This window comes from Cryptotermes secundus, unplaced genomic scaffold (assembly GCF_002891405.2).
Source record: "Cryptotermes secundus unplaced genomic scaffold, Csec_1.0 scaffold825, whole genome shotgun sequence".
Taxonomy (NCBI): Eukaryota; Metazoa; Arthropoda; class Insecta; order Blattodea; family Kalotermitidae; genus Cryptotermes; species Cryptotermes secundus.
The window spans coordinates 574,871-598,800 of record NW_019738888.1 but is presented as its reverse complement, the minus strand read 5'-3'; the positions used below and the strand labels follow the sequence as shown (position 1 = coordinate 598,800).

At 39.1% G+C, this 23,930-nt stretch overlaps 1 protein-coding gene across 1 annotated transcript in view; it reads left to right on the top strand.

The window, feature by feature from the left end:
* Window positions 1-23,930, top strand: part of LOC111871292 (neural proliferation differentiation and control protein 1) — a 66,402-nt gene that overhangs the window by 31,628 nt on the left and 10,844 nt on the right. Inside the window, exons 4-5 of the mRNA XM_023864295.2 lie at window positions 1,036-1,102; window positions 22,840-23,001. Coding sequence (XP_023720063.1) covers window positions 1,036-1,102; window positions 22,840-23,001 — 229 coding nt within the window. The remainder of the gene's footprint in view (window positions 1-1,035; window positions 1,103-22,839; window positions 23,002-23,930) is intronic.

Here is a 23,930-nt window from a genome sequence, read left to right as displayed (position 1 = left end):
TGGCTTGCGTCTGTCTTTTCAATTAGGAACTCTGAATACCATTTCTTTACGAGCAGCTCTTCAAATATTTAGCTAATTTTATCGTATCACTATCGATTTCATCCATAATCGAAATATGAAGAGTAATTAAGCCCATGCTTTTGAAGTTGGAAACCAAATAACAGACCATGTCTTCATATTATGTTCTCTTTATTTAAATTCCTTTAAATCATCTGAACTGGTTAATTACATACAAATACTGGACAACTAATTGCTACGGCCTTATCTTCTAACCTTATTTTGTTGAGAGGACATAGTCATTGAGGTTTTAGATGGAGAATGTGTAAGTTGTAGGAGCCATTCTTCTTCTGCGGACGCTTCAGTTCAGATTGGACCTTGGCTTATTTTACGATTGCTTGGCGTTTGTACCGATCCCATGACTTTCGTCTCCAATTTCTAACGCCCACTGTCTTTAGATCTCCTTCAACTGAATCCAGCCACCTGATAGCAGGTCTGTGTACCCGTCAAGTATCCTCTTGAAGTGCTCAACTTTTATGTACTATATATAGACTACACAATCCAGGTTCCCACTCGTAAGTCCTTAATTTTGCTAGGTAATTTTAGCTGTTTATTTCCAGCGGCAATCGTTAAAACTTCTCGATAATTAAGGCATTTTACAGGGCAGGTTTTTAAACCCCACGCTGAACCCCCAACCTGGAGGACCAGGGTGTACCTTTTTGTTTGGAGGCATGGGAGACTCTACCAGTTGTTACGCTACCACCAGCATAGCTCTCAGTATCATATGACACGCAAGCCCCACCACTGTATCATAGTATGGATACCTGTCGGGGTGGGGGTAGTCATTATGATTTCATTTTATGTACTTCCAGCAAACAGCACATACAAATACTTCCGACTGTGTTAACAGCAGAAACTATTGCTTACAACTACAATTTTAGAATATATTTCCGCGTTGGTGAAGTGCTGACATCTTACAGAATTGTTCCAGAAATATTTTCTGTGAAATTGTTAATCTCTTGTTTCGATCTGTTCCAGCTTTGGTGGCTGGTTGCAGTGCCGCAGCTGTAGTGGGGGTGATAGTAGCAGGAATCAGTTGGTACAAGTGAGTACACAACAGTTGTGTAATCCAGCGTTGTATAATACATTTACTGCAAAGAAAACTCATTATCTCTTCTATTATTTAGAGCAGGGAAATATTCAAAATAACTTCTGATGAATTATAACGCTTATTTAACTAAATTAATAAATTTACATAAGACTTTAATTGTCCAGTACATTTTATTTTCTTCGCAGGTGAACTATCTCCATGGTACTGGGGCTATCACAAGAACTCGAACCTCTTTCTTTAACCCTACTTTCCTTATTTTAAAAAAATGAAAATAGGCTTATGCGATCTCCATTCTGTCTGTGTTTCTGTGTCTGTTAATCCCCCTAATCAGTATTTGAATGCCTGAACCAGTGTTTATTAAATTATATGTGTATATAATGACACTTGAGTCAATCTCAGTGGCGTACTTCATAAATCTCTGCCGTCAGTCTACGTGTCTGTACGTGTATCCTGCCTGTCGTTGCTAGGCAACGGTTCGGTATAAACATTCGTGCGGCACAAATACACAAAACAACGAACAATTGTTGGCCGTATCGTTTTCTGTGTGACCCGTGTCCTATCAAAGGAGAGTCTGCGGGTCGGTTTGTATATCCCCTTGTCGTTGCTAGACATTGACTCGGCAAGAACGTTCCCGCATCAGAGATGAATTGTTGGAGGAATTCGTTTTCTATGCGGTCTGTGTCGTATAAGAGAAAATAGTGATTAGTCTTTCTCAGAACTTCTTGTTTTTACTTTAGTTTTATTTGCAGGACTGTGATGATACAGAGTGTTCTGGAACTGCGTCTTTGTGTGGGACTCTTTATACCAGCTACTGATTGTAAATGAATATAGAACATTGGTGAATTGATACTTGCCAGGAGAAGACCAAATTTTTCGGAGAAGGATCTGCCCCAGTGCTAGTTTGTCCACCACAAATCCTACATAAGGCTATCCCGGGATTGAACCCAGACTCTACTGTAAATCACCCAGGTGGTTGAAAACTTCTCTACTTAAATGGAATCTAGTAGTTCGTCACTGTGTTCATAAAAACCTGAAATGTTCTCCTGTCTAGAGTTCACAAATGATTTGCCAAGGCCGGGGTATAGCTCAGGCAGTTAGTCGTTGGTTTCCCACCATGGCGGCCCAGGTTCGAGCCCAGGTCAGGTCATGTGGGATTTATGGTGGACAAAGTGGCACTGGGGAAAGTTTTCTCCGAGTACGTCGGTCTCCCCTGCCAATCTTCATTCCATCAATTGCTCCACAATCACCATCATCTATCATCTGGGGCGGGTACAATAGGCCAGTAGTGGCCGCAGTGCCAAGTGGACTCAGCCTCACCCCACGAGGAAAATAATAATAAAAACATAAAACCGATTTACCACACTCACACACAAGAATAATTTTAATAATACATTCTCGTTTCTGCACGTGTCCTCCCTGACGATCAAAATTTTGCAATAATTAATCTATTCGTCACTGCATATTGTATGCCTTATCCAAATCTTCCTTCTTCATTTGCTGGCCCCGAAACATTAGGAGAAGGATACAAATTATGTCGCCGTTTATTATGTGATATTGTCCAGTCATTTCTCATAGATCTAAAGTAAGTGTTCAACACTTTTTTCTCCAAATACGTCTTCAGGCGTGTGGCAATTAATGGCTGTATCGGCCTTAAAATCTTCTTTCCGTCATCTCGCTGTTCATTCTTGGTATTTTAGAGCCGTCAGATCATTGGAAGATATTGTGGGGTACAGGCCCGTTTCTAGGCAACGACCACGAAAGAAACGACGTAAATAACATGCGCTACCAGGCAACAGATTTTAATAGGAGAAATAGACTGCCGCTGCTATGGAACGGCTCGGCAAAGACGTTCCCGCTGCAACGGATGCATATGCAGCAAGAAAATACTGTTGGAAACGTGGATTTTCTACTGTGGTCCGTGCCGAGAGGTTACAAGAAAAAAATGGGGCAACTAAGTCAGTTGTGTACGGGAGGTTGTGAAAAGGGGACAGTTGGAAGTGAGTTGGAAGGGAGCCGCCATCAGAAAGGACTTCCAAGAATCTCCATTGTTAGAAGCCGTTACCAAGGAACGGCTGGTGAAGACACAGCAAGCTGGAAAAGACAGCGTGTGCCGTGGTGATTTGTGAAGTGTGAAGATTATCGGTGACGCTGTAATTACTTGTAGTTCCGAATTGTGTGTATAAGTGGTCAATAAATTCAGTATCCAATTGCAAACCCCGTGGATAGTCACTCTCCATACTGCGTGACAGTATGAAACCTACGGAACGTTAGAGTTTCAGAATTTTGCTTCCATAAGATCCCTTCCTACTTGTAATCAGACTACTCCATTGAGCATAGTCGTTGAACGTGTGGCCACTAAACTGACTAAGAGATTCTCCGTGTTTTAAGGAACCGTAACTTTCATTACCGTGTCCATATGACACCGCCAATAGACCCTAATCGGAGCCATTTTAATACTATCCTCCCACCAGCGTTCAAGTCTCTCAAATACTCTCTTTCCTTCAGGTTCTCCGACTGAAATGCTGCGCCGTTTATCATAGCCCACATACATTCTACATGCCCAGCCCATTGTAGCCATCCTGATTTGTTGTTGAACAGCTGACCATTGAAAATTATGAATATTTTAAGTACGCAAGTGTCTTTTTACCTTATCGCATTCTTTATCCATATATTTGGTGATAATCTCACGTATATCTTAAAATCTGTAGAATTGTTATTTTATGTGCCTTTGCTTAATAAAGGAGCCACAATTATTTTGTTCTAATGTGTCTGAAACATTTTACCTATAGGCTCTCAGAAGCTTTCTCTATATCAAAAAAAGGAAAAACAGAAATAATCGTATAACTTCCGGTTATTATTTATTTAATTCTTGGTTAGTTGATGTTCTTACATATGCAGGAAAATCTTCAGAAAGCTGTTTCAGTGTCGGTGAGCGAAAGGTAGGAAATTTGCTTCTGTCTGGTAAGAAAATTTAACAGAAGTGCTAAGACTACGGATGTGCTGAGTTTGAAAATCAGTCGAAATTAGAAAAAAAAACTTTTAGCTTACTGGATAAAATACAGAGAGTCATCATTAATAATGAATTTGTCTGAGGTAAAATGCAGTCTTGTTTCGACAAATAGATCTAATAATTTGATATTATTTAATGCGAACTCACTTCCGCACAAAACTGCTGCTAGAAATACCCATGTGAAAATCCAGTTCACAAAAGAAAACAAATCTAATTAATAAAGGCCTAACATTTAAGGTGTTTCGATTTTATTTCGATGGAATACTTTGGAGCCATTCTCATTGTGACACCAGAGAATTAGTTGCTCAACTAGTATTGAAATGGGGGGGGGATATATTAAATAATAACAGAAGTAGACATTTTTTTCTGTTTATTAATCAAAACGTGTTAACGTTTTCCACTTTATATAAATTATATTTTATCGTATATAATTAACAATAAAAGAAAATGAAATTTCTTTTCGGTATTTTTTTACTATATATATACTAAAGACTTATATATTTTATATAGTTACAGGCAATTACCGAAATTACCCCAGTATGTCGTTTTAATTATCTTCATCGCTTGGTCTGAGTGCACAGTGACGAATTTGGGGGAAGAGTGAAAATGTGAGCGATGGGTTAGAGAGAATTTGAAAGGATCTAGTCAGGCCTGTGTGAAGTTCTGTACTAAGATTTGAGGAAAGTGACTTACGTCTTCGAGTCACCGGATCGAAAATGGAACCGACATTATCCTCGAAATATAAAGTCGGAGCTCTAATCATATTACATATTTTTTATTAAAAACATAATTCTTGTAACATATTAAGATACAGAATGTATCAGAATGTATGCACGACGTTAATGAAAGTTGTACCGTGCTATTTCACTCGCCGAAATACTATAATTTCGTACTAAAATTATAGGGCTGCCAAGGGAGTTTTTCTGTATTTGCGAGTATTAGCTACTTGCATGTCCCTTGCCCACTCCTCTTCGGTTTGAAATTAATTCATTGATTTTATGCTCAGAGATTGAACTACTTTCATCTAATAGCTCTCTTTGCATGCCCCTGAGAATAATCCAACTTGACATTGCTCAACAACGCTAACGCGGATGGCTTGCGAATTTCTGGGGTACAACAATACGAGTGCTATGCATGATAGTAACTGCCATAAATTTTAGTGAATAACTTGGGGTATATAAGAGATTGCCAGGAATTTAGAAGCTTCTGGCGTCATCATTTTGAGAAAATTTTCATATAAGTATAATGCAAGGAATGTAATTTATCCTTAGCTCGTCAGAAATGTGTTCCCCCACGCCTGTCCACTGCTGGCTTCTGAAACCTAATTTCGTCACCAGATCCTCACTCGCTTATCTCAATATCAGGGATGGTTTATAATTTAGTTGGCCTTGCGATATATACAAACACCGTTCGAAGTATTGTTCGTGTAATGTTCAAAAATGAAATGTAGCGCTCAACAGAAATTATTCATGTACCTACCTACCTACCTACCTACCTACCTCTCGGCGCTACAGCCCTAAATGACCCTTGGCCTCCTCTAGAATCAGTCTCCACAACCAATGCCTGCTGCCGCAGGAATGGACCCGAGGATAGTTGTTAGGTTTCTGAACAAAATTATTTAGAGGATGAGGTTGTTAGCCTCATGCCCAACACCCAACCTGGAGGACCAGGAAATCTCTCTTATTCTGGACTCTACCCTTTGACTTTCCGGCATGTGTGATCCTACCGATAGTTAAGCTACCGCCGGCATAGCTCTCCAGGTCACAGAGTCACGCAAACCCCACGACCACGACAAGGTGGAGATATCTTGGGGGGGGGGATTATTCATAAACGACACTTTTTAGAGCGTTTTTCATGGAGGAAATTCTTTAGATTTTTTTTAGAAAGAACTCTTAACAGTACGGTGTCGTGTGGAGGAACGGTTTACTTTACCCTAAGAGGTAGCTGCTGAACATAAAATATCCAAGAATACACGTACTGATTCAAGGAAGTCTTGAAGATATCTGTACTCGATTAGAAGCAAGTCCGAACAAGTCGTTACGTCCTTTGGTCCTTTTTTTTAATGCTAGTGGGATGGGACTAAGTCCCTTGCATTGCGGCCACTTCTGGCCTATTGTACCAGCCCCAGATGATAGGTGAGGGTGTGGAGCAATTGGTGGAATGAAGATTGGCAGAGGAAAACGAAGTACTAGGAGGAAACCTGCCCCAGCGTCACTTTGTCCACCACAAATCCCACTTGACCAGACCCGGAATCAATCCCGGGCCGAGGTGGGAAGCCAGCGACTAACCGCTTGAGCTATGGCGCGGTCTCCTTTGGCCCTTAGTGTGGGTTGGTATAATGTACAGTTCATGTTCGTTACTAAGTCACAATCATATCCACCCTTCTGTTTCCAGATGACTAAGCAAGAATTTGATAATGGAGTTGGTTTCAGGAATCGGTATTCAGTAGATCTCGTGATCCATAACTTGCTTTCCATTGTGACGCTTCGAGCGATGCGACATAATGTAAACGGCACACTCTACGAGCAATTCTGTGGATGTTTTAGATTAAGTCTCAGGCGAACTAGTGATAAGGCGAGGATTTTTGTCTCTACGGTCACTCGACTTAATCCCTGCGACCTTCGTATGTGGGGCACGCTGGAAAGAAAAGTGTGTGAGAAAAACAGGCAATCTTCGGAAAACTTAACAATGAAATATCTCCTATTCCTGTACACCAGCCTTGACGTGTGTGTAGAAACACATTCTCATGACGAGAGGTATGTTTAGAAGCAGAAAGTCGTCACTTCGAGACCTTCCTATAAAATAAATTAAACTACAGCTGACAAGCTAGGTTTTAATTGTCGGCTACCGCGGCAGGCCTACGCGAGAAGGCTGTTCTGTCACTCGTCGGAACCAGTGTAAAGATAAACTGTACGCCACGTAGTTTTTTCTTTAAATTCCCTTAGTGGGGGGTGGAGTCCAACTGGGTCCACTCTGCACGGCGGCCACTGATTGGCCTATTGTAGCCTGCCCCGGGTGATTATGATGATGGAGAATTTGATGGAATGAAGATTGGCAGGGGAAACCGAACTGCTCGGAGAAAACCCACCCCAGCTCCACTTTGTCCACCACAAATCCCACTTGACAACACCCGGGATCGAAACCGGGCCGCCGCGGTGGGAAGCCAGCGACTAACCTCTTGAGCTATGGCGCGGCCTTACATCCTGTAGTTACTAGAGAAATTAATGAGGAATTGAAGTTATTAATATATGTGTAGGATTTGACGTTTTCAAAGCCGTGACTATGAAGAAAGCCGACTTCTGGGATGTGGCACCGTATACATCTTGTGTGAACAGATGTTCCTCCGAAACGTCTGTTCACACAAGAACTACACGGCGCCAGATCCCAGAAGTCGGCATTATTAATTAATATGTATGTTTCCAGAGAAAATCATTCCTAATGAACTGAGAATGGGAATATATACTGCAAACAGTAATGGCTCGAAGTCTGTTATAATGAGGGGAAATTCAGTTCACGGTCATTTCTAACTACACAGTAAAATCGCAAAAATTCTGCTTGAGATGGTGGGAACATAATACCCTGTGTGGGTGCTGCATGTACTGGCTGCAAGTGCCTGGCAGCCTATTAATTCTGCTGGCAGGTGGACCTCTCAGCTGTAGTCTCTCCGCTGTCAGCTCTCCTCGTTTTCATGAATATTACTTACTTGGAAGAGCTTCTCGAAACCTGCATTTCTTTCATATTGGATGTTAAGCCTGGGTTGCAAGTGCACGAAGCGGAACACACAGATGACAATACAGAGCAGCTTGTTAGCATTGCCTCACTACTTACAGGTTTGTCTGCAGACTGTCTGTAATTGGTTCCACGCACTGCATTAACAAGGCAATTTCATGTCCCAGAAGTTATGCTATTGATCGTATCAGTGAAGACGTACACTGCTAATTTATAACTTACTGGTATATAGGTGTACGTTTTACATACCGTATAAAAGAAGAAGAAAGGGAAGAAGAAGAAATCTTCATGTAGAGAGTGATGCGTGCCCACATATTTCTAGTATGCTCTAGGTAATTGTTGACGTTATAGTCGACAGTTTCTGTTGCTGATCACGCTTCAAATTAGCACTGGGCATTTTGAGGTACTTGGTTTGAAACAGAAATATATTTCACATCTTTATTACATAATTTACATATCATGACCAATAGGCGTACTAACTACATTTCACACATCCAAAGTACTCATATATCAACACTCACACAGAACAGGCTAATTCATAAGGCGGTCCGGAAACCCGGAGAACAATTTAGAATCACTCTGTAGGTGAAATGCATGGCTACAAAGGGTACTGTGATTATAAATTATTGTCGGGGTTTCCGGAGAGACTTATGAATTACCCCGTATAATTAGTATAGTAACTTTATGAAGTGAAACTAAGAAGTTATTCCCCCGGGTATCCAGTCTTCAAATATCCATCCCTTTCAAAAGGCGCCCCAGTCCAAACTGACCTCTTGAAGAGCCGATCGGCTTTCGAGGGTGAAGAACAGTAGTGTATAGACGTAGCAATCAGGATTAGAAAGATCTCTCAGCTGTAGTCTGGAGGTAGGTGAGGTCTGTCTACCGTCGTCGGCATCATCGTCATTGTGGCCCAGGGACGCCAGAACAGACATCGCCTCTCGTATGGCTTTCGGCCTTACTTTCTGTGGCATATTCTCGGTCACGATTAGTGTGTCAGAGGTACGTGTATAATTCGTTTGGAACCATAAAATGCACTGTTGCTGTGATGGGGTTTCGTATTAATTACGGTTAAATCTGTGTCCTCAGGACATTTGTCCGGAGTCAGTCCCTTAAATCAACACTCCCACATTTAGTGGAACTAAAATACATAAAAGGGATTACAATATATTTCGTTTCATTATTATAAGTCAAGTCTTCCACCTGGACTCGATGGAAAATTTAAATAACCCAACTTGGCGATTAATTTTCGTTTTGTATAATGTACTGTAAGTACAGTCAACCAGATAAAGATGTCATGTGACTAGAGTGGGCACTGTTTTACGTCGGAAATCTTCATTGTGGGTATGAAATATTATTGCTATTTTTGACCAAGAATAAATTTGTTAGGAACTAGTAGTATTTATACTACTTAATTTATTTTAACAGCGTTTTTACGTTAAAAACCAATTATACTTGTATGTCTACTTTTTACGTTACTTAGTGAGTAAAAATGTGATCGTTTCCGTTTAGACGTTCCAGATTTATTCGACAGACAAGCACGATGGTTTTGTTTACTTTCACTTTGAGCTGCTTATATGCACAAAAGAGAGCATAACTATGGAACTTTTAAATATTACTCATGTACGTCATTGTAGCGAGGACTGAAATGTACATCCCTCTGGCTGTCTGACATCGTGGAATAAAATCTTCTCTAAGAAATTGATGCTTTTCTAGTTATAGAATTTCGCGCTATCGTAAATGATGACATTAGATTCCACCCTCAGCCATGTTATTCGCGTGCAGATCTTCATAACACATTTGTGTAAACCTGCCCCCATTTATGCCTTTCTTGTGACAAATGTAACCGTACGGACATAAATCAGTCAGTAGATCTTCGGAAAACCCCGAATGATCCATGAATTTCTCATATGGTCAGTTGACCTCTATGTTCAACTCTTCACGTTGAAGCTTCACAGTGATAGTATTTTATTCAGTGACCTAGCGTGGAGGGAGGGAATACTGGTTAGTACAGGACTGGGTCGATGAAGAGAATTTGGCAAGGTGCCCGCTCCTAGGTCAAGGTTGAGCGAAAGTCGGGGTACACTGAAACTGAAACAATTTCGGGGGTTTCAGGGGGGACAGGAGCGGCTTGATATAACCACGAAGTAATCAGATAATGTTGAAAATCGTGATGTGTGAAGGTAAAGGTGAAGTTGTCCCTGTACTTAATTAATTAAGCACTACACCATGAAGGCGTATGGGGAATTAGATACATAGCTCCACATTTTCTTGACCTCGGCACTAACCGGAAGTGAGTAATCAGATTCATGCCCCTCCCGCTTTATCCCTGGGGAAAGTGCCCCGGTACCCATTGGATAGGAGGCTGAGTGGGCCCCAGAGCCGGTTTGGACGACATGGAGAAGAGAATATTTTTGAACCTACCGGAATTCGAACTCCGAACCCTCTGTCGTCCATCCCTTAGCCAGTCGCTGTACCGACTGAGCTATGGTAGCTGAGAATATGTTGGGTCGCGGACAGCAATATCTAGTGATCTTTTAGCTTGGAAATTCATAGCAGGGGTAGAAACGTCTCTTTAAATGCAGCATGTTATAAATTGTTACAGAGTACTTTAGTCAGTCTTGGACGGAATCTGACAGGACAAAATATTTCAAAAGTTGTCAAATCTGACCTTGGACGGCAAGAGTCCCTGAATAGCACAGGCTCATTGAAATCAGTATGAACACTATCAGCGGCGTATAATTTAGATTTAGTGGCAGTATCAGGCTTCGGATGGGATGTGAATGGCATTGAATGATCGCAAAATATTCCTCGGTGGAAGTGAAATTAACATGACAGTTAGTAACCGCCCTCTAGAGAAACAGTGAAGTACTCCACAAAATTGTGGAGCTGTATAATCGATACTTCTCTTTCATTACTCTTAAGACGATCAAGTCATAGGGATGCAATAGAAAAGTACGTCTAGGTCCTATGAAAAGTGAGAAGTACGATTACATTTTTGGTCCGAAAACGTCAAGGAAATGGACGACAAGCCAGACCGTGGCGTAGATGGAAAGATAATTATTAAGACAGATATATGTGAAACGTTGTGTGAAGGTGTAATATAGACTCGACTGGTACAGAACCCATTAGAAGGTTGTGAACCTGATGATGAACATCGTGTTATAAAACCAAAATTTCTTGACTAAACGAGCGACTGATCTCTTGAAGGAATACTCTGTGCTAGTTAATTAAGGTAATATCATTGTTGTTTGTAACTACACAAGTTCTTTCTATGTAGGATACTGTAGACTTTGAAGAAAGCAGTCTTCTGGGATTTGGCACCGTGTATATGTGGTGTTAACCGACGTTTCGGAGGAACGTATCGCCTCCATCTGCAGGGTAGAAGGAAAAAATATAAGAAATCCGCAAGAGAATAGACCGTGAGAACCGGTAAAAGCAGCCGAAACGTCGGTTAACACCACATATACACGGTGCCAAATCCTAGAAGACTGCTTTCTCCATAGTCACCGCCGTGAAAGCCTCAAATCTTACATACTGTAGACTTATTTACAGTAGCCTTTTGTGCTTGCTGTAGAAAGCGAAACAAATCTCAGAACTTCCAATATCCGATCATTTGTTCTTTACTTAACTGTCGGTTAAGTTGGAACTGATCTCATGGAAAATAAATATCCATGATCAAAATTAAAATAAATTAATATTTCTGAATTTTTTGTTATCGGGTTTGAATCACTTACTTGGACCCCTGTTCTCAAGTCCTACAAATAAATAAGAAGGTATGTAAGACAAGGCCTCAGTACTTGCCAACACCCTGACCCTGTGACAGGTCAGAGTTTCATCAATATAAATAGTTTCTCTTGTCACGGAGCCGCGACCGCTCTTTATACATGTATGTAACACATTACGTACAAATTCATATGAACTTTAGCGTACGTCTTTTACATCCGCTCATGTCTCGAGGTTGTATGGCGTGGAATCCAAATGCTGTTTTATAGACAAGACTCTTTGCATGCAACTGGAATGAAACACACTAATGTTTCCTTTCGTCTCATGCCAGTTTTGTCTCTTTCTATAGAAACTTCTCTTAATTTACTTCCGTACCTCTTACATCCTTTTTGTATGCTTACCCCTTCCTTAATTTCCATCTTCTTTGTTCTCTCTTTATTTCTCCCTTTTAACCATTTTCTTTACCTCTCCTTATTTTCTTCTATCGTCTTAATTTGAATTGACCATTTAACTTCGAGTTCTTGTTTCTGTGTTTAAATTTAGATGTACACGAACTTTTGCATGGTTCATTATGCTCAAGTTTTTTAAACTTTGTTTTAATCGGACCAGGACTTACAAATTCGTTTTCTGACAGTAAGAACATCTTGCCGCACTTGTATAAATATAGTGCGTCAAAGTTAGGGCGACCTTTAATAATTCACACCATTAATCACAATGTGTTTACCGAGTATGCACAAGCTAGTGGCATGGAGAGGCAGTCTGGTGATGTTAACCATGTAATTAGAGAGTGCTAGACACTTCGTAGGCCGTTTCACCTATCCGGCTCAAATGCGTAGGTTATTCATCATCAAAATATATCTAATGAGAGGATTATCGTGTACTGAAATGTGAAGAAATGGCAATACAATATATTATATCGGCATCTATCCTGAAAGACTGAGAAAACAACAGCCTCTAGCGGGACAGTCTGCGTCTTGGCAGAATTCTGAATGCGCGTTCCTCTTATGCAAGTAAGACACGTTATCCCTATGTCGAAATGATCGTCAGTTAGAGATATCAGGGAAACATAAAGTTAGAAATACCTGACAACCATCTAAACACTGGTATGAAAATATATCATTAATATAGATATAGATGTTAATATTTTATTTATTATGCTTTAATATTTACAAATATAACGACAAAGTGAATGCTTGTCTAAAAAAATGTTATGTACAAGGAATTATATCGGTGGAAGTTATAAATAGATCATTGATTTATATGATTATTAACTTATAAAAAGGTTGAAGCATTTAAGGAAGATGAACACTTATACTGTACACGTGCAGGTATGTTTATTTCCAGACAGAAGGGCGTAATTAGTGCATTTCCTCATTAAGCGCGTTCCTATTACCCAAAGCGCGTTCACTTTTGATGCAGGATGAATGTATGTGTCAAGCTACGCTCTAATAGCCAGTCAGCTGTTTCCAAAGCATCGCGACGCGTCATTGACTATTTCTACGCCATTCACTCCATCATGCTGGATTATTCTTCATCGACCTGTCAGAGTTCGAAACATGCTTTCAGGTCGGAGACTGACATTAGGCCGTTTTATGCTCTAGAAGTCTTGACTTGAAATGAAGGGTTACTAACGCGCTTCGGAACGTTCTTAAAGCGATCAGTAAATGAGCAAGAATCATGTTGTATGCCGTTTTTATGTGTAGCTTGCAACAGCAAGCATTAAGTATTAATATTATATTTGTGTGTTATATATATCTGTGTTAAATATTAATATTAGTTTTTACGTGCATTTTATTTTTGAGCCATCTTTCTTGATTGTCAGCTGTCACTCTAGTGTTTTACCATTTCATTATTGGTCCTTCCTCTGGCGCTACAGCCCCAGTTTGAGCCTTGGCCTACCTCCATGAAACTCTCCGTTTCACTTCGGTTTACTTGATCTTAGACATTCGGTAGGACTCCTTGGGCGGGTGACCAGCTCGTCGCAAGACCCCTCTACCTGTATACAAACATAGAAAAACGCACACACACAAACAAACACTAAACATCCATACCCTGAGTGATATTCGAACCCACGATTCCAGCTTCCGAGCGAGCAAAGACAGTGCATACTTTCGAGCGCTCGGCCACCGTGACCGGCATTATTGGTACACTCTTTGTATATATTCTCGGTTCCAGTTTATCCACCTCCAAGGTTTCCGACGTTCTGCCAAAATGCACAAAGTCTGTATTTTTTACTTATAGCTATTCGAATTTCTAGTAAAACTTTACCAGTTTCTCTCTTTTACGCAAGAAGACAGATATGCTGGAAACACCTGCAGTTTGTCGTATGTTATTAATTTCTTTATAATTAGATTTCCTCCTTTAAGTGTGCAAGATTAAAAACAATTCTTGTTCTGTTCTTTGTATTCTAGCAACACGATTCAAGTACATGAAGTTATATAGCATTCTTGACCACACAACACATATCAGTGTACTGTGTGTTAGACTCGACTCATTTCTTCGAACTCCGCGTTAGTCGCAATTTATTACTACGTGTTGTGGCCACCTTTTCTTGCATTAGGACATATTTTTATCGGCAAGTTCTACTTTGATTACCTGTGGCTTGACCTTTAGCCTCTTACCGTTCCAATCAACTAATACACTGATGAACGGTAAACTCTATAGGCCACCAGATGGTAGGAACTCAGGTCTTTAGGTTGACTGTTCCCTGAATTACCGTGTACTTGACTCGTCTCCTGTGCACTACACTCATATAGCCTGTGTAAACAACTTTTGACATTAAAGCAATAGAAAGACTTTCTTATTTATGGGAAGGAAAGGCGCCGAAAAGGAATGTCGGTGCGCCTCCATAGAAAAGAAACATTCCTTTTGTATTCTTGTGTGTGTATATGCAGATATGTATACGTATATATGCATGCGTATACATGTATATGTGAATAGTTGTATTGCATAAAAGCGCCGTGGGAAATTCGGTAATATCAGTTATGCAAGAGTTCGCAAAAATACCTGCAAGATGGCATGCATCATATAGCGTAATTGTGTTTCCAATGAAGGGAAATCCCCATAAGGTCCGGTGACTGGTCTGGCGGATTCAGATCATTGCGTTTTGAATTAAAAGGCTTCTGACGGAACAAGGAAATTATGGTTAGCGTATGTAACGTTCTCACGATATAATACAAATAACAAAATATAAATCCCTATGAATCTTTCAAAAGGCGAAGATGTGCAAATGATATTATATAGACCTAGATAGAAGTCGGTTCACGCATTCAAGAAGACAAACACTTTCGTTACAAAGACCGTCCGGATACAATTTCTAAGGAAAAACTAGATTTTTTTTGTTCAAAGAACCTAACTAAATTCATGGGTTTAGACTGTGAGCGAAACACCAGATTACCTAACATTAAAATATTTGGTACAAATATTTGCCCCACTGAGTTATAAAGTTTTAAAAACTTACACTATGGAGCTGAGTCATGCTTGAGGAACGGGAAGGCGTAAATGTGGCCAAGAAAATCCCTACCTTCTACGTGTTTCTCGTAAATTTCATTACCGTACACAAATTTTGAGGCTCATTATGTAATTTTCTCCATTTTCACGTTAGTTTTGTTCTCTGCCATGCAAATAATATTCTCAGAATTTTGTTTCCAATTACCCTCCATACATGTTCTTCCCTTAGGATGTGAAATCTACATAAAACACTAGGATAAATTATAATTTCGAAATTTTTAATGACTGGGTTCTAATTTAAGTGACGGAAAAATTACAGTTCAGAACTGCATGATAACAGGCATTCCCCATATTAAATTTGACCTTAAGTTCTTCATGAACATAAATTTGTATTTTCTATCATCCGTCCCAAATATTTGATCTTTGCCACATTTCGGAGAATTATTATGTCTTAAAGTTCTGATTTTCCCCTGCAGCCTCGTAACGAGACATACCAATATTACAAGATATTTCCCTCAGTAATGTAATGCTTGTTATTTCAATCCCCGTATTTCGCCTTAAACGCTCACTCTAGAACAGAGCACATCGCTGCCAATTTCGGAGAATAACAATCAGTTGAGTTACCATGGCAGCGGCGTCACGTGGTATGTAGAGCGGGTTGAGGGTCTGTAGGCGCAAGCTGCAGTAACCATCAGTCACACGCGACCGGTCTCCAGAAGAGGAAACGGAAGTAGTAGTTTCGTACAAATGTGGTCCACTCATGTTCAGCAGCGTGAAAGATTACCTCGAGAATCTTAAGGATGGGTTCGAAACCCTCAAGGATGACCTGTAAGTGTCTTTGTGTGTTTATATTAGTTTTACTTTCTTTCATCTTTGAGTTTCACAATCAAAATATTAATATATTCTACCCGTAAGTCGATTTACCCAGCACCATGGGAATATAAAATTTTTCTAGAATATTTGAACGTTCCGTTGTAAAAAGTGCATATTTACGGACGTTATAATATTAGATCTAATACCGCCAGACTTTTGTACAGCCTAGACCGAAATTAAGATAAGCACACAAAAATGTTTACAAAATATTGATAAAATACTCCAGTTCTTATATTAATTCCTGTTATAACTTCGTGTATGTTTTCATTACCTATTGATAATTCGAATTAAGATATACAGAACTATAATTGTACCTGTTTTATAGAGCGAGAACCTTAGTTTCATCCCACAAAGACTTGTTCTGATGACCGGATCGAGGAGGGTGAGATAGCAGAAATGCAACACGTGTAGCATAGATTGAAGTGCATTCACTTTTCGTTAGGAAAACCTGAAGGAAATACAACGCTTCGGGAAAAAATGATGTAGCGGGAAGGACAACAATAAATGGATCTTATGAAGTAAATTATAAAGGTGTATACCGGGCTCTTTTGTCTCTGGAGAATGTCCGTGGCAATTTCTTGTGAACAAGGTAATTAACATCTGGTTTCCCTAAAATATGAAGAATTGCTTGGCCAGCTATGCGACTATCGGATCTCTGCTCCATTTCATTTAATAGATCTGGGTATGCACTGTACTGTAGCGAATGTTTATGCTGACTTATTTTGAATTTTAGATTCAATTCCCTTATTTAAAGAGGAAAAAAATAATTTACGGCTTTTATTTTGAATCGGTTCATTTTTACTATGCAGCAGAATTACAGGCTGTTATAATAAATGCAAATTTCGCTAGTCCCTGAAGAGTATTGAACATATGTTCAATTTGCCGAATGGTTGATGGTTTCACCTTTTATAATTTCGCTGTTCTTCACTTTACGCCTACTTCTCGCTCGTCTTCTGAATCGCTAGACTTTTATTCAAGATGACTTTCCGAAAATGGTTTTCAGACCGATTCCTTTATCGTTGGATGTCTGATATAACTCACCATTTTTTGTTCCGTTTTTACAAGTCACAAAGTGAATTGTAAAGCTGGCCATACACTATGGGGCTTTCCTACAACGTTGTATGAATTAACCCCTACTGTGGAAAGCTTGTGGACCGCCCGCATATACAACTGCCATGGTCACACGCTGTGATCTTACCCTCAGCACGAGCGCGCTCCTAGAACAAATGTTTTCCTCGCCTGCAAATCGGCCAGAGTTCTGCCATACATAGAGAACTTACCGGTACAGACTTACTAGTTCGGGTAAACTTGTCGAATAACTTCGTCATGTATGACCAGTTTAGGGTTGACGTGAATTCCTTCCGATATTAATTGACATGTAGGCCTATTTGCTTCTGTTAGACGCCACCACTGTGCAGTAAATATTTAAGTTCGGTAGTTCTGTCTGTGTGGAAAGCAGATATAGGGATAACCTTATATTCAGAAACCAAAATTCTGTTCTATTTTCAATTCGTGATGGATGAAATTTTTCCAGTGCTGTGCAAAAGGATCACGCATTTCTACAGTTGAACATAACCCGTAAGGAAAGCGAGAGTTGTTATATTTGAAAAAAAAAATACACATACTTCTTGGAATTTATTTTAAACCTAACAATTTGACATCGTGTATTGGCTTTGTTCATCGATTTCTTGTAACTGAGTTTATTATCAGTTCGAACTGAAATTTCCCAAACGAAAATGTGAGTGGTGAATAAACACAGAACTTTATGAAACGATCACATGAAGGTCAAGGACTTTGCTCACAGGTCGATTATAATTGGACAGGACAGCTCTTCATTCCTTGCCTTCGAATCCGGGCAGATAGACGTGGTTCATGAGGAAATCAATGAAGAGTTCAATGAATTATCTATTAGTTGGAACCCTCCCGTTTGAATTTTCCTCATACATGCAGCCTTCCTATCGGCAAGTCAGTATACGAAAAATATTCCGCAATGAAAACGCTTTGTTCAATAGTAATTAACCTGAGTTTTCTGCCTGTTATGCTGAAATCTAAAAATGTCTTCTACTAATATGACAGAGTTCATGTATAAGTATCTAAGCTTACTAGAGAAAGACAGAACCTAATTATGGCTAATATAACGATGTATATAGCGTAAATTTGTTGGGTGAAAATGAACAGGAACTTGGAAATGACATGGCGAGAAGCGATCGTGGCCTATTTCATAAAGTAATAACTCGGAATTTGCATTTCAACCAAGAAACTCGGTGTCTCGGTCGGGATTCGACCCGAACATCTTTCGAATACAAGTAAGAAGCAGTCCCGCTTGAACAGTTTTCTTCCGTATGAGATCAGACTTTCGTTCGGAAGATATTGAGAGCAGACTGAACTCGGAAAAATTCAGTTTATAATGTTAAATAATATTTCTTATCTAGCAATATGGATGTTAAAATAGGCCTGTACAAGTTCTTTATCTTTTATATTAATTTATATTTGCATGAAACTTGGTCTCTTGCCCTGAGAAAGTAAGCAAGTATTGCTTGAAGAACAGCAAGGGATAAGACAACTTCAGAGATACAGGTCTATAACAAGAGTAGAACATCATATATTTAATGCGTTAGTGTTTTGTACGATGAAACTTTTTAGGAAGTCGATAGTTCGATTTGAGCTTCGTAGAAAACAGGGGTAATATTGGACCGATACGAAACAAAATTGTTTGTTCTATAACTTTTGCTACATTTCACCAAACCAAAAAGGACGAAATAACCCTTATGCATTCTTTGAAATTTACGTCTAACAACAGGATTGACCAGTAATTTAATAGGAAAATCAAATACATGCATAATCCGTAAATATGTTATATTTGTTTTGAAAGAAGACCGGCTGGGTAGATGATCACTAAACCAGAGAAGAAAGAATTTGTGTGTAGGCTTCTTGACGTTACTGAATTTCTGACAAGCCAGAGGAACAAAGGAAGAAGTTTGGGGCTTAAGAGACAGTAGACAGATCACTTTGTGACTTTCAGTGTTACGGGTTAAGATGAATGAAATATTTCATAGTCAGCATGTTATACTGGACTGTGGGAAATCAGCAGGAGACATTTGTATTGTTTTAAAGTAAAAAAGGACTGAGTTAGTAGAGCATTCAAGATAATTTGATTACATATTTTGACAAAATAATCATACAGCAATTAGAAAATATTTATTTTATAAGTAATTCCCTGTTCTTCGAAACATTTGGTCAAACAGTCTCTATGCTTCCAGATTTCATCCGATTAAAATATTTCTACAATCTCTTTATTAAATCCGTCACAACACAACTATATCAAGGTCAGTGCCAATTTTGGCTCTGCTACATATTTCGGCTATCAACAGCCATCATCAGGCAAATACATGGCCAACATACACCACTGAACTGCAGTACTAGTAAGATTGGATACAATAATACAAATTATATTAAAATATTTGGCGTAAAAGTGCAATAAATTAGACTATATAACACGAAAGTTATAGTATAAAAAAGATTAAAGTTCTTCAAATGATGCTTTACACCATCGAGTCAGTCGTTAGTTTTTGTGATTTTGTTGTGTTCCCACGGATAAATTGGAGTATTCTATATTTTATGTATATATAATAAACTGTTTTGGAGGCTTGTGATGTGGATGTAGTAATATTAATGTTAATCTGAAAATGATATGAGTGTGACAGTTTTAAATTTTGTTATAATAAACAATTGATTTTGGTATTGAAGATATAGTGTATTATTTAATTACTATTTAGTCGGTGCCTCATCTTACAAAGTATTGTCCGTTCTGTAGGAAATGTAAACAACGACTGATTTGGTGATGTATGTTAAAAGTCAACGCAAGGGAGGGTGGGGGGAGGAAGGTAGAGATAAGGTGTATGGGGAAGGGGGTATAGCTGTATATTATGTGTTGTATGTATCAATTATTACATCGTATATAGGGTTAAACATTTCAGTAAAATTATCATTCAGTTGTAAGTTTAGTTTGCTGATTTCGTAAATGTGAAAGCTTTCATATATATCCAAGGTTCGGCCTTTCTTGTCGATATATAGAACTTCTAATGTTTTGTCTATCGTACTACTCGTATATTCATGTTTGGTGTCCAATACACTCGTATGTTGAGCAAATTTGGAGCTTTGTCCGTTATTTATATGTCTCGTATATGTTCTCTGAATCTGACCTTAAAGGTACGTCCGGTCTGTATATATGTTGGCCATGTATTTGCCTGATGATGGCTCTTGGTAGCCGAAATATGTAGCAGAGCCAAAATTGGCACTGACCTTGATATAGCTGTGTTGTGACGGATTTAATAAAGAGATTGTGTATTATAACACAACAGGATGCTTGAAATGAAAATTAAAATATTTCACTTGGGCCGTACGCCATTCTTGCACGGATTACCTCCGTCTTTTGAGCTGTACTTTTATGAGTGTTAATTCCTCGGTTATCTAAGATGTCCTTACCAATTTGTTCCTCGACATCAAGACATGTTGACAGTCGACTGTTTCCCAGGCGTATCAACATTCGTCTTCCCTTCTTGAGCCCCCCCCTCCCATTCCTACTCTTTCGTACGGTTCATATAATTATCGTCGTACTAACACGGTCCTCCAAACAGTAATCAAATCGATTGTGAACAGGTAAACGGGTAGGCAAGGTAATCTTGTATCCTTAACCCATCCACTTATTCGGTGATTACCGCACACCGTTACCAAAATGTGGGCATGTGCCATAAGAACACAGCGCTAGCACGTCCCTTAATCAATGGAGAGCGTAATTTTATACTCATTACATATACATTCTTTTGTAAAAGTAAAGTAAAGTTATCCCTCTGCTTAATTAATTAAGCGCCACGCCATGAAGACGCAAGGGGGATGGGGTGTATAGATTCCTGCGTTCTTGACTTCGGCACTAGTTGGAAGTGGACATATTTTCTTCTGTACGAAGGAGAACTTACTGACATTTTTATGCCTGGTTGCACGCCACACATGCTTCTTAGAAGCATTTCTTTCACTCCCTGGGTGTATGTTTGGTGGAGTAGAAGCCAGATTCGATAGTTATGCTTGTTCAACTTTCCTGTTGTGAATAATGCTGCATCATCAGAGGAATATGATACAATAGAACTTATACGACAATAGCTGTTTTACATATTTGATGTATGCTTAGCTACAAACAGACCTCATGTCCAAGTAATACACCCGAAATGACAAAATACACTGTTGTATGTTTTGTTGTTCTGTCTTATCGCGACAGGTTAGTCTTTAAATTTTAAATACCGGCATTATTGTATGTAAATCGTGTATACAAAACAGAAAACCCGTATCGGAAAGTAGTACGTATTCATGTATGATATTTTGGGTTGCGACAAGACACTGTATTATAATGAGGTAGGTGGATATCAGAATTTGAAGGAACATATCGCCTTCATCTTTAAGACTAAATACCTCATTATAAATCTTACCCGCCATGAAAAACTTTAAATCTTACATATGTATGTACATGTCGCCTTTTACCATAAATGTCCCTTCCATTATGGACCCAGAACTTTTCTACACTCCCGTCGGTTCCACTTCCAACCATTCTACGAACATATAATCACGCGATAGCAATCGATAATAGTAATATTTACGTAACACATTGATTCTTCACAACACGGAAGAATGTTCGTCCTTATTAGGACTAATATTTCAGTTGGATACTGACAATCGTGTCGCTTCGCCGTGGTCAATACTGTACCATCGCTCGGCACATTGCAAAACGGACCAAATTCGAACATTTCCCCAACAGCCACAGCGTCATCCTCTAAACAGAATCGAATTACTTTTTCTCACAGTTATCTTGATGAAGGCCCTAATGTTATTAGCTGAAATAAAGCGTAATATTACGGTTTCTATGTGTATGTAGGCCCATTTGCCTACTTATATTTTAGGAACAGCTGCGTAACTGAACTAAGCAACCCATTAAACATCAGACGAAGACTAAAACGACAATGGCTCTCAGACTTAAAAGAACACAGTGTTGAACATGGGTAGCCGTACTCAACAACATAATGCATAGTATACTACATAGGAGAATCATCACTGGATGATCACTCCGCACAAGTGATTTCTTACAACATATTTACTTATTGCTCCCTTGTAGAGTAGATTGTAAATTGCAAGAAATAATAATAATAAAAAAAAATATTTTAGGTGTTTTATATATATGTCTTAAGAGCTAATGTGTCTCAGAATTACTCGTAGAATTACGGGGTTTCTGAACTTTGTCCATCGCTACCTGTCTTCATTGGGCTTATTAAACAATAAACCGATTAACACACACGCACAACCCACCACATTCTTCAGTGCTCTGCGTCCCAAACAGAATAATAGCCTAGTGCCCCTAAGGCCCAGGGATTCTCAAATCGCCTTTGTGATGGGCCGTCATTATATAAACTTTTTAAACTACTGCATTTGAAATCTTGAAGAAATGTGGCAGTGTCTTATTATATTGACATATATGTTGAACATTTTCCATCGTCTCATGTCTAGTTAGAAAGACACAAAGTTTCGGAAGCTGCCTCTGTTTCTGTCACCAGTTAAAAGTACAAAACCTATTCCATCGGATCCGTAAGATGGAAGTAATCTCCATCCCCGACTTGAGGACAGGTATATTGCGGTGCATCTTCATGATATACAGCTCCTATGAAATTTGTTAAAGATAAATCGAATGTAGGTGTACGCATATTTATGTGCCATAAGTAGTGCAATATCAAAATAATTAATTTTGTTCAGTACATTAGAGTATATTTTAAGAAAAAACAGACACTTTAACTTGTAGATTATGAAGAGTTCTGACAGTGGTGTTTGGTTCCGTCCTCAGGTGAAGGGGGAGACATTACTGTATTGGGTGGTTCTGATAATTCAGGTTGTGTCCTTCCGCTCCCAGGTTGCAGAAGAACGCTAAAGCAGCAGCTGATGTGGAATACCCAGCATATGGTGTTACTGGTCCCAATAAGGAAGTTTCTCCAACGGGCGACAGAAGGTTAGCGCAGTCCGCCCAAATGTACCACTACCAGCACCAAAAACAGCAGATCATTGCAATGGAGAGGTATGTAGCCTTTGTCCAGAATTAAGACCTCATTGAAGAGATAAGGGACACAAAAGAAAATTTCGAAATTAAGCAACTGGTGCATAGTGTGTTTTGGTCTATTGAGATATAACGCCTCTTAATTTTGTAGAAAGGCACCGATGTCAAGTACGAGTACATTTGAAGATGGAGACAGCAGAGCACATTGGTATCTATCTATCAAATTACATGGTATCATGATGAAAAATTCTGTTTCCTGGAATATAACTCTGTGTAGTCAGTTGAAAGTCAACTGATGCTTCAGGGATACATGTCATCTCCTGCTTCATGTTGGTTTCTTGCATGACTTACTCTTTGGCTCTGAAGTTGGAGGTGACATGTTCCTCCGAAACTCCAGTTGACTTAATGGACTACACAAAGCTACTTCACAGAAGATAGGACTCTTCAACACTTAATAAGTAGTTGCAAAATTTATTTTATTAGGCACTGAGCGTCAAGGTGGTGGTCGGCAGGCCTCTTTCTTATTCAGAAGGCACTGGCTCCAAATCTTAGTACAGGGACATTTATTCTTACAGAGGTTCTATGCAGTCTTTCTCGGTTCCTTCAATTAAATTCTGGGAAAGTACCTCAACTTACGCCATAGCCACTTCCTTTGACATGCTTTTCAACTCATTATTGAACTGAAAATTCTATTATTTAATGCTATATAATTTGACAGAATTGTTAAATAAACCATAAAGAAGGTTTTGTTGTAACCGTTTAAAATGCAGAACCAATACCTGTCAAATTAACACAGAACTTAGAAGAATTTATTATAGAGATAATATATCAGCCCTCCAATCTTAAAATGTGTGCCTGTGTGCATTCTAAAATAATATTACTTTTTGGACCAGTGTCTGGAACATCAGTTGAAATTTTATCTGCAAGCTGTGAAATGTTTTCTTCATTTG